Below are 12,180 nucleotides of genomic sequence, written 5' to 3'. Positions count from 1 at the left end.
CGCTGCAGATAATCTCTTTTCCTTAGGTTCCTTGCAACTACAATAATTTAAGATCACATTGAAAAAGCAAACTTAAAAACAGCTCATACCTTCCAGAATTCAAATCTCTATATCCTGATCTCTACATAAATGAAAGCACGCTTCCCAAAACAGAAAAATCCTATAGAATTTGTAGAGAAAGATATATTTTATAGGTTGTTTTAAACTGACCTATACAATTTAGTAGAAAATTATCTTTCTGCTATAAAATTCTATAGGATGGTTCAAAAAACCTGTAGATGGGAGATCACTGCTGAATTCTATAGATTTTTAGAGCAATTTCTACAGAATCCTATTCCATTTTTGTAGAAACCAAATGATTTCATCCCTATTAAATTCGATATGCCTTTTCAATAAGGTTGACAGAACTGTAACCTTGTAGGATCTATCAGAGGAATTGTCATTTAGTTTCTCAACGCTGCAAGCTACCTGAAGGGACTTTTTCCCATTACAGAACACTCATTATCTTTACAAAACCCCAAACATGTCATGAACAAAGGACAATATTACCACTCCAGGCACACAGAGCACAGAGGAAATTAGGAGTGACAGATACAGCTTTATATAACATTACTTTTAACATTTTAAAGATGTTTCCTCCTTGCTACCTGCAGCTTGTACCAGCCTAAACGTGTCTCTCTGCTAGTCATAACTAGGCTGAGAAGTTACCTAACTATAGACTTTGCTCTTGTGGGTGATCAGGATCAGTCATCAGAAATACAAAGAATATTTTAGTAATATAGGATCATAGCAATTAGAGATGGAAAGGACCTATTAGAACATTGACTTTCTAGGTCCATCACCTTACTGAATATTAAATTGACATTATCCTTTACCTAGAAAAAAGGCTGAGAAAGTGTGCAAAGAATATTTTACGACAACAGCTTTAGGCTGGTATCAGCTGAGTATTACAGTAGCATATTAATTTAAAAAGCATTACTTTCCAGTTTTAGAAACTACTTAAGGTCTTGATTCTCCTCTCAGTCTCACCAGTTTATGCCAGTGCAATTCTGCTGATCTCCAAGTAGTTACTTCTGATTTACACTGGTGTAAGTGGGAAGAGACTCAAGCCCTTAGACAGATAGTTGGAAATTAGAGAGAAAATAAAATAGAGATGCCAGACCATATTAAGAAATTCAGTGATTCTGTGACAATTCAAGAATGCTGATAAATACTAATGGGTGAAATCATGGTGCAAAAAGCCAGCATAAGGCTCTTGCACCACTTACATCTCACATAAGCCCTATTTTGAACACTTTGGGACTACTCATCTGAATAAAGTTACTCACATGCTTAAATGTTTGCAGGATCAGGCCCTTAGAAAGTAAACAAGTTCCTTCAATATAAATAAAATATAACAAATTATTGCTGTCTAAAATACATTTGAGGATGTAAAAGTATATTTTTACAAAAACATTTATATTTAAGATTCAGTTTCTTAGACTGAACAAGTTATAGTGATTGTTTAAAAATTACCCTTGAAAAACAGTTTTAATCTTCTTTAATTCTTTCTAGTTCATTTTTTTCTCCCCCACAAAATAGTCAAACTGCCTGCAGCAGATAAAATATTACCAGAAAAACAAATCCTTTATTTAAAGGATGAAATATTTCACTGCGTAATCATAAAGAACACACCCCTAGAAGCTACTGTACAGAAACCAAAATCACAAACAAAAAAACTCCACAAGTGCCTGTCCACCTGCTCTGAGACAGCAAATGTTTTCCTCCTATATTGCTTCAGAAGCTTTATTGGCTGAAGAAAAGAGCTGATCTAACACACACTCCCAATCTCTATAATTAACTGCAGCCACAGTGCTAAAGATGAATTAGGGTGTTGAGTATTTCTTGGCAGGCATGTCTAACTACACGCACCAGCAATGTCATTTGTGGTATGTAGTAAAGCTTACACAAAAATACTGCAATATCTTTCAGGGAAGCTCTCAAAATGACACTTCTACATTCTAAGAGCATCTTCAGTATCATGAGCTGATTTTTGTAGGCACATTCCATAAAACAAGCCTCAGTATTATTTTTAATGTGTTTTAGTTATGGGTTAGCAGTAAATATGAAAGAGACTACTACATGAATCCACACAACACACACAAAGCCTTACTGGTTCATACATTACGTGCTATTTCTTTCACATTCATGCAGCTGAAAGAATGCCCTATGTTACAGTCACTCAACACCTCAACTTTTAAACCTATTGTCCAAAATATTCAGAAGAACAATGGACCTCAACAATGCAAGGCCAGGGGACTGAACTGAAAGCCTGTTAACCCCTGAATGCTAAAGTGGGCGGTTATCTCTATGGCCACATAGATTTAATATGGCCCATATTTCAATAGGATAACAACATACTTTATATTCAGAGGCATGCAATGTCCAATGGCAACGGTCCATAGGGCACTGAAGTGGTAAAGGCTATCACAATGTCACCATTTGCAATTTCATATCCTACATGCCATCTATGAAAATTTTCTGAAGACAATAGAATGCAATACTTCCTTTCACCTGCAATTTACACATGCTATTAATGAAAGAACATATAGGTGTACTTACTAAACACATCCCCTCGTGGTTTCTGAGGTTCTATTTGTATTCTGTTGTCAACTGTAAATCCTTGGGGAGAGGTAGTTTCAGTGGGAACAAGAGAAGAGTCTTTAGTTGTTAACTGTGGGGTTCTTGCTGTTGGTGCAGGTTTTGATGTTGTAGGTTGTGGAGGTGTTGGAGGCCTTGTTGCTGGCTTCAGTGGTGGTCTTGTTGTCATCGGTTTTGGTACAAACCTAGTAGTTGGCTTGGGTGTAGGCCATATTGTTGGTTTTGGTGTAGGTTGTACTGTTGGCTTGGCTGCAGGCCTTACTGTAATAATAGCTGGTATATGTGGTGGTCTCAGGGGCTGTCTTGTACCTCCAATGTCAGGAATCCTATTGGTCATACCGCTGCTGCCCTTCGGAAGTGTAGTATTGCCCTTGAATATATTATTTGGACGAGATGGTTCAATCATAACTTTAGGAATAGCTGCAAAGAGAGTGAAAATGGGAGAACACTTGGTATTTGAGTTTCTCTCCACACAAACTAAAATGTTATAATATCGCAGGAATATACATAGAGTATTTGTTGAAATTAGTTCCTTTTGTTTAGTTTTCCACTCAATCCCCCCCCCAGATTTTAGTATTAATACCTCTATATTATCACCTGCATTTATAAAGTGTCTCGCATCATGGTATCTTGAGAGCAAGTTATGTGGTTAAAATGATTAAGGACAACCCATTACCAAAACAGGAGCCTATACTCAGTCCCCTGCAGCCCCAAAATGGATAACTTTAAGGGACAGAAACAGCAAAACCTAGCCAGGAGGGGCAGTTAGTGAAAAGCCTGGTCAGAAAGATGCATCTTATGTTGAGCTCTAAAAGTGACCAGACTTGCACGCTCTCATAAGCAATCTGTCCAGCCAAGCAGGAGTGAATTCCAGAGGCTAGTTATGACAACTGAGTGTTCTGCCTCTGCAAACACCTCCCTTAGGATGATAGCTGAAGTATTCTACAGTTGAATGTAGGGGGTCATGACCAACAGAGTCCCAATTATCTTGAAGACTCTCTCTCAAACATACTCACACCATTCTGCCCCACTCAGAAGGTGGGGCAAACACATTCTACACTAGATTCCAAGAAGCTTTCAAAGGTAGTCTCAGGTGCCACATGTTGTAGTCTAGGACCTGGTTTACACAGAAAGTTGCATTGGTGTAACTAAACTACAAAGTTTAACTGATTTAATAAAACTGGTGTAAAAACCCTAGGTAGACACACCTAACTGATTTACATCCAGTTTATATTGGTGTAATTCGCATTAGTAAATTCAGAGGTGCAAGCTAAACCAAAGTAAGAGTGTCTAAACTCAGGAGTTTGCTCTGAATTAACTAAAATTGTTGTGGGGGAGGGGGGGGTTAAATTATTTTTGTTAAACTGGTGCAGCTATTGTGTGTAGAAGAGGTCTAGATTTGAGTTAATAAAAGAGAAAAGTCCACATCTAAGAAGAAAGGGTTCAATCTCTTGTCCAGCCCCAAAAAAGTGTTTCTGGCCAATTTTGCTACCTTGGAGATTTGGAGTAGAGAGGAGTCTAGTAAGACCAAGATTTGACCATGGGCGGACAGAGACTGGAGGAATAGTTACTGGCTTTGCCAGTTCTTCAAAACGCTTCTTCCTGCCAATCAGCATCAATTCTGTTTTATACAGCTTGAATCTAAGCCACTTTCATCCAGATCCCCCATCTGCCAAACGCTGGGAGGAGCAAGAAGATGGTGTCATCTTGGCTGTGCTGACCAGATGTCCCATTTTTAAAGGCACAGTCCCATATTTAAGCCCTCCTGCAGGTGTCCCGATTTTTTCTTAAAAATAGGCAAATTATCCCGTATTTTCTGTCCCCCCTCCCCAATCAGTACTGGCAGGTCTAATCCTGCTGCTAGCCAGATCCCTATTCACCAGCCGCCCTCCCACCAGCGGGAAATAGGGGGATCCAGTGGCCAACGATGGGGGTGGGTGTGCAAAGCTGGTGGTGGGGCGAAGACACAATGTGTGGGGCTACTGCCCCCACCCTGCTGGGTCAGCGCAGCCCATGCTGCGTGCCAGCTTTCTGCCAGTAGGACCCTGCCCCCTGTCCTGTTTCTGGCCAGCACTGCCTGCACGCTGCAGTGGCTGTTGAGTGTGGGCAGGCCCCAGGCAGCGGCCAGTTACATGTCACCTCTGCTGCCCACCCATCAGTCCTTTACGTGCTCCACCTCTCAATGTCCTCTCCCTGCTTTGCCCCTTCACCCCTCCCCCAGACCAGCTGCTCCTCCATATCCCCACCGGCAGGGCGCATCCCGCTTCCAATGCTGGGCGGACAGCCAGTCCCTGGTCAGAGTGCTCAGCGCACCAACAGCCTGGCCTGCAGGCTCCTTCCAGGCTGGCCAGGAGGAGCCAAGCCCTGCATGTACCAAAGTCCTGCACAGAACTGGCACAGGGAAGCCTCTACGCCCCTCAGCTAAGCTCTGGAGTGGCAGGGGAAGCGATTTCCAGCCTGTTCACATCCTGAACTTGCAGGCTCCACAGCAGCCCCTGGGGCAGGGCCTTAGCACCCTCTTCACTCCCTACCCCTCCGCCCTGGGTCCTGCACCCAGGGAGTTGGGGCTGCTCCATCCCCTAGGCACCCTCCCCTGCTTAGCCACCTCTCTGTCTAGATTCGTTGAAGCCCCTGCAGTCAGGTTCCCTAGGCCGTGGTGCACAATTCATCCTTAGGGCTTAACCCCTTCCTGCCTGCGCTGTAGCCAGGGGACAGGAGGCAGCTGGGTTATATCGGTGGCCAGCAGCAGCCTGGAGATGTTAGCTGCCTTTCAATACTGTGTAGGCAGGAAGGGACAATCTGCTTCCAGTCACAGGCGAGGGGAGGAGGGGGCAGGGAAGAGAAGAGATAAGTTCTGCAAAGACACTGACCACGTCACCCCTTCCCCCCTCATCCTCCCCTGCAGCTGGAAGCAGCTCCTGTCCCTTCCCTTCCACACAGTGCTGAAAGACTGCTGCTGGCCACATTCTGGTGTGAACCCTGGCAGAAATCTGGGGAGGGGAGGGCATGTGATCCCCCCCCCGCCCATCTCGTGTGGGAGAGGTGTACGGGAGTCTGGGGAGGTGGGGTAAGGGATGTGTGTGTCACCCCTCCCTGTGTGAACCCTAAAGCCTTAAAGATAAGAAGGCAAATAAAAAGAATCCAACTGCGCAATATTTCTTTTTAACGAGGGCTCAGTCAGCTTGATGTTAATTTGAATGTTGTACTGCATAGTTCTGATCAATTGCCGCTGAACTCGCTTGAATATGAGTAATTTTACCAGGTGTCCCGTATTCAGCATAGGGAAATATGGTCACTCCAACCTTGGCCCCAAAAAAGGAGACTTAGAGCCATCTAGTCTCACTATTATGTAGAGTGCCATGTACCTAATAATGGCACCATATTGTCTCACAGTTTGCCCCAGAATCTTCATGCAGAAAGAGTGACAAAATTTAACTTGGTTGGTCTCCAAAAGTGAGAGTTCCTATGTGACTGGGAAGAAAGAGCCATGAGTATTATAATTGTCATGTATGCTTTACTATCTTATTATTTATTATATTACATACCACTCAATGGCCGTAATGAAAGTTGGGGTCCCATAGTGCTGGGAATTGTGGAAACACCAAGAGAGACAGTCTCTTGCCCAACGTAACCCTCTGAGATGTCTGAGAGAACCATTTCAAAGGCATTCCATAGATTCATAGATTCTAGGACTGGAAGGGATCTCGAGAGGTCATCAAGTCCAGTCCCCTGCCCTCATGGCAGGACCAAATACTGTCTAGACCATCCCGGATAGACATTTATCTAACCTACTCTTAAATATCTCCAGAGATGGAGATTCCACAACCTCCCTAGGCAATTTATTCCAGTGTTTAACCACCCTGACAGTTAGGAACTTTTTCCTAATGTCCAACCTAAACCTCCCTTGCTGCAGTTTAAGCCCATTGCTTCTTGTTCTATCCTTAGAGGCTAAGGTGAACAAGTTTTCTCCCTCCTCCTTATGACACCCTTTTAGATACCTGAAAACTGCTATCATGTCCCCCTCTCAGTCTTCTCTTTTCCAAACTAAACAAACCCAATTCTTTCAGCCTTCCTTCGTAGGTCATGTTCTCAAGACCTTTAATCATTCTTGTTGCTCTTCTCTGGACCTTCTCCAATTTCTCCACATCTTTCTTGAAATGCAGTTCCCAGAACTGGACACAATACTCCAGTTGACGCCTAACCAGCGCAGAGTAGAGCGGAAGAATGACTTCTTGTGTCTTGCTCACAACACACCTGTTAATGCATCCCAGAATCATGTTTGCTTTTTTTGCAACAGCATCACACTGTTGACTCATATTTAGCTTGTGGTCCACTATAACCCTAGATCCCTTTCTGCCGTACTCCTTCCTGGACAGTCTCTTCCCATTCTGTATGTGTGAAACTGATTGTTCCTTCCTAAGTGGAGCACTTTGCATTTGTCTTTGTTAAACTTCATCCTGTTTACCTCAGACCATTTCTCCAATTTGTCCAGATCATTTTGAATTATGACCTTGTCCTCCAAAGCAGTTGCAATCCCTCCCAGTTTGGTATCATCTGCGAACTTAATGAGCGTACTTTCTATGCCAATATCTAAGTCGTTGATGAAGATATTGAACAGAGCCGGTCCCAAAACAGACCCCTGCGGAACCCCACTTGTTATACCTTTCCAGCAGGATTGGGAACCATTAATAACAACTCTCTGAGTACGGTTATCCAGCCAGTTATGCACCCATCTTATAGTAGCCCCATCTAAATTGTATTTGCCTAGCTTATTGATAAGAATATCATGCGAGACCGTATCAAATGCCTTACTAAAGTCTAGGTATACCACATCCACAGCTTCTCCTTATCCACAAGACTCATTATCCTATCAAAGAAAGCTATCAGATTGGTTTGACACGATTTGTTCTTTACAAATCCATGCTGGCTATTCCCTATCACCTTACCACCTTCCAAGTGTTTGCAGATGATTTCCTTAATTACTTGCTCCATTATCTTCCCTGGCACAGAAGTTGAATTAACTGGTCTGTAGTTTCCTGGGTTGTTTTTATTTCCCTTTTTATAGATGGGCACTATATTTGCCCTTTTCCAGTCTTCTGGAATCTCTCCCGTCTCCCATGATTTTCCAAAGATAATAGCTAGAGGCTCAGATACCTCCTCTATTAGCTCCTTGAGTATTCTAGGATGCATTTCATCAGGCCCTGGTGACTTGCAGTCATCTAACTTTTCTAAGTGATTTTTAACTTGTTCTTTTTTTATTTTATCTTCTAAACCTACCTCCTTCCCATTAGCATTCATTATGTTCGGCATTCCTTCAGACTTCTCGGTGAAGACCGAAACAAAGAAGTCATTAACCATCTCTGCCATTTCCAAGTTTCCTGTTACTGTTTCTCCCTCTTCACTGAGCAGTGGGCCTACCCTGTCCTTGGTCTTCCTCTTGCTTCTAATGTATTGATAAAAAGGTTTTTTTTAATTAAATTAAATTAAATTAAATTAATGGAGATATCCTATCTCCTAGAACTGGAAGGGACCTTGAAAGGTCATCAAGTCCAGCCCCCTGCCTTCACTAGCAGGACCAAGTACTGATTTTGCCCCAGATCCCTAAGTGGCCCCCTCAAGGATTGAACTCACAACCCTGGGTTTAGCAGGCCAATGCTCAAACCACTGAGCTATCCCGCCCCCCCAAAAGATTTGAAAATCTTTCAAATTTTCTTGTTTCCCCTTTATTCCTGTAGCTAGTTTGAGCTCATTTTGTGCCTTTGCCTTTCTAATCTTGCCCCTGCATTCCTGTGTTGTTTGCCTATATTCATTCTTTGTAATCTGTCCTAGTTTCCATTTTTTATGACTCCTTTTTATTTTTTAGATCATGCAAGATCTCATGGTTAAGCCAAGGTGGTCTTTATCACATTTTTTTATCTTTCCTACCCAGCGGAATAGCTTGTTTTTTGCCCTTTAATGGTGTCCCTTTGAAAAACTGCCAACTCTCCTCAGTTGTTTTTCCCCTCAGTCTTGATTCCCATGAGACCTTACTTATCAGCTCTCTGAGCTTCCCAAAATCCGCCTTCCTGAAATCCGTTGTCTCTATTTTGCTGTACCCTTCTACCCTTCCTTAGAATTGCAAACTCTATGATTTCATGATCACTTTCACCCAAGCTGCCCTCTACTTTCAAATTCTCAACGAGTTCCTCCCTATTTGTTAAAATCAAGTCTAGAACAGCTTCCCCCCAGTAGCTTTTTCAACCTTCTGAAATAAAAAGTTGTCTGCAATGCAGTCCAAGAATTTATAGGATAGTCTGTGCCCCGCTGTGTTATTTTCCCAACATATATTTGGATAGTTGAAGTCCCCCATCACTACCAAATCTTGGGCTTTGGATGATTTTGTTAGTTGTTTAAAAAAAGCCTCATCCACCTCTTCCACCTGGTTAGTTGGCCTGTAGTAGACTCCTAGCATGACATCACCCTTGTTTTTAACCCCTTTTAGCCTAACCCAGAGACTCTCAACACTTCCGTCTCCTATGTCCGTCTCCATCTCAGTCCAAGTGTGTACATTTTTAATATATAAGGCAACCCCTCCTCCCTTTTTCCCCGTCTATCCTTCCTGAGCAAGCTGTACCCATCCACACCAATATTCCAATCATGTGTATTATCCCACCAAGTTTCAGTGATGCCAACAATGTCAGTTTTATTTATTTATTAGCACTTCCAGTTCTTCCTGCTTATTACCCATACTTCTTGCATTTGTATATAGGCATCTAAAATACTGGTTTGATCTTGCCTCCCAGTTTTGCCCTGACCCTCCTTTCTCTCTGCCATTATAGCCCATGCTCCTTCTTGTTTCCGTCCACCCTTAGTAGAGTCAAACCCCATCTGATTATCTACAGTATTGTAAGCTGTTGAAAGATTTAGTAATATCAGCAAGGACATCTGTTGATTGCCCTGAACACCCAGGTCTCCAGTGAATCTTAATTTATTTTAGCAGATCTTTCAAAGTCTTACATGTTTGCCACCTGACAGTCATCAAGAGTATGTGTAAATCACACAAACTGCAAATCTTATCCTTCTTTAGCACTGGTTTTGCAATCTGACAGTGAGTATGTCCATTTGTTATTCACCATTTTCATGCCTGATTTCACATAAAGAAATAGCAAATTGGCCAGAAATAGCTCTATCCATTAATAAAGTCCCCCAAATACTAAAAGGCTAAAATCTCCCCTAGCTACTTAAATATCTTTTAAAATCCAGTAGCATGCAACAAACAATGATAATTTAGCCCACAGTTAAGTTAAGCACTTAAGCATTGGGGTCTGTCTGAGCTACAAGACTGGCACGAAACTCACAGAGTGCATACAACAGACAGAGAAAGAGTAAGATGTAGTATATGATCAGGCCTTACCCACTTACTACACACTAGCATTTGCTCAGAGCAAGAACATGACACCCCTCCAGCCCCCCAAAAAAGGAGCACATTACATACGCAGGCAGTTTATTCCATCGCTTCTGTATCCTTCTTTACATTTACACTTGTAGGTTCCTTGGGTATTGTAACATCGTGAAAAGCTGCCACACTGATACTGGCCAATTGAGCATTCATCTATATCTGTGACAGAAAATCACATAAAAGTCATTCACATGGGAGAAGGAACGTGCCTCCCGCACCAAAAAAAAACAACAACAAACAGATATCATTTAAAAATATTCTTAATTTTTAAAATTCAACAACATTGTATCACCAGTGAAACTAGGAGAATTTTATCCTAATCTTTTTCATAGATTTTAAGGCGAGATGAGATTATAATGATCACCTATATAACACAGGCATATAACTTGCATCACCACGTTTAATATTTTGCTGTGGCAACAGATAGTTTCTACAAGTAAATTTTATAATTTCTATAACCACTTTTTAAAGGTGACCTGTGAGGGTGGGAAATAATTGAGCTAGTGATTTATAAGGCCCTGATCCAACATAGCACGTAAGCCTACTCTACATCTGTGTTTTAACCACTATTACACCAGGGTGGAAACGGTTTACAATATCTTATATTATTTCACTCTACTAGTGCCACAAACAAGGTCCCCATACCTGCAGGTGCTCTGTGCAGGGACTTCCCATTGAAGTAACTGGGAGCATGGCCACAATTGAAGCAACACAACTTAATCTCCAACATCACTTTTCCTTAATATGATCATCACCAGCTGAAGCACTGAGAAAAATTAGTGAAGTTCACTAAAGCCCCAGACCAGCAACTGCCTGCAAGAAGCCCTAGTGAAATCTATGCTGAGCCACTTCCAAGATCAGGGCTTAAAATGTATATTTTTTTCATTTCCATATTCAATGTAATTCTATTTCATAATACACACAAAATTAATATAGGATAAACTAAAGCAATCTGTTTTCAGCCTCTCAACCCATAATAAGGTGATTAATACAGTCTCTATAAGCCAGCTAATATAGCAATAAAATAAACCTTGGATTAGTATTACAGGAAACATACATGTGCTATATGCATGCAAGACTCACTGAAATAAGTGGATTTTATTACCGTGGCATTGGTATTTGCCTCCAATGTACATCAGGTCGAAGCCTTTATGACATTTGCAGATGTAGCTTCCAAAAGTATTAACGCATTTCCTAAATCTGGGACAGACAACTCTCCCAGTCGCACATTCATCAACGTCTGTAAACACAAATTAATTGTATTTTTAATAATATAGCTAAGATATGATCTACCTCAAATTGATTTCAACTCTCAAAAACTGAATGGTCAAAAATCTTTTTAAAAACTTCCTTTTTGCCCCAGTCTGGTAGCCTTATAACAATGCTTGGGCACTACCATATCGAAGACCTGAACTCAGTTTTTGGTTGTGCTCCCTCTATATCCCCCATCTCCTGTGCCAATACAGAAAGCACAGCAAGAAAGAGATGGACATTGTGCTCAGATTGGTGGGAGTTAAGTTTAGAAATTACCAAGAGTAGCCTTACTTTACATTGACTATTCTGATTGATTTATATTAGCTGGCTCAAGGTTGTAGAGAGAGAATCCCAGAAATGCTGACAGCTTTTGAAGGGTGTAGTGATCAGTTTTCCTTGGACAGAAAAATGGTTACTCAAACACTGGGCATCAAGGATGATAGTGTAAAGCAGAAACAAACTAGGGACATGCCCCAAACAGATACGTCAAACATCCAAATAAGTACTTAATTTCTCAAGCACTGGGTGCCTTTAATTAGTGGGCTGTAAACTATAAATAATACATTGAATTGCAGGTAAGTAGAATAAACAAACATATTTGAAAAATCATTCAGACACAAAATGTTTTGAAACATAGTCCTCCTTGAACAGGTGTGTATATATTTTGTTCTATACTATACTAGTATAGTAAACTTCAAGATACACATGGCTATCATCGTAACTACACCACCACATATGTGGAGAAGCTGTCCTTCCTTGATGTCTTGACATCCTACTGGCTACAAATAGGAGCTTTATACTACTGAAGAGGGAAGATTCCCAGATTCCCTGTGGAATGCACAGCACTT

At 41.5% G+C, this 12,180-nt stretch overlaps 1 protein-coding gene across 4 annotated transcripts in view; it reads right to left on the bottom strand.

Annotated features, from left to right (window-relative positions):
* Positions 1-12,180, bottom strand: part of NPNT (nephronectin) — a 97,338-nt gene that overhangs the window by 22,729 nt on the left and 62,429 nt on the right. For all 4 annotated transcript variants that reach the window (XM_008170120.4, XM_008170121.4, XM_008170122.4 and 1 more), the window contains 3 exons: positions 11,184-11,318; positions 10,115-10,237; positions 2,602-3,060 (listed from right to left, as the gene is read on the bottom strand). In XM_008170120.4, the coding sequence (XP_008168342.2) occupies positions 2,602-3,060; positions 10,115-10,237; positions 11,184-11,318 (717 nt within the window). The remainder of the gene's footprint in view (positions 1-2,601; positions 3,061-10,114; positions 10,238-11,183; positions 11,319-12,180) is intronic.

This window comes from Chrysemys picta, chromosome 5, assembly GCF_011386835.1.
Source record: "Chrysemys picta bellii isolate R12L10 chromosome 5, ASM1138683v2, whole genome shotgun sequence".
Lineage (NCBI taxonomy): Eukaryota > Metazoa > Chordata > Testudines > Emydidae > Chrysemys > Chrysemys picta.
This window is presented reverse-complemented; position numbering and strand designations above follow the sequence as displayed.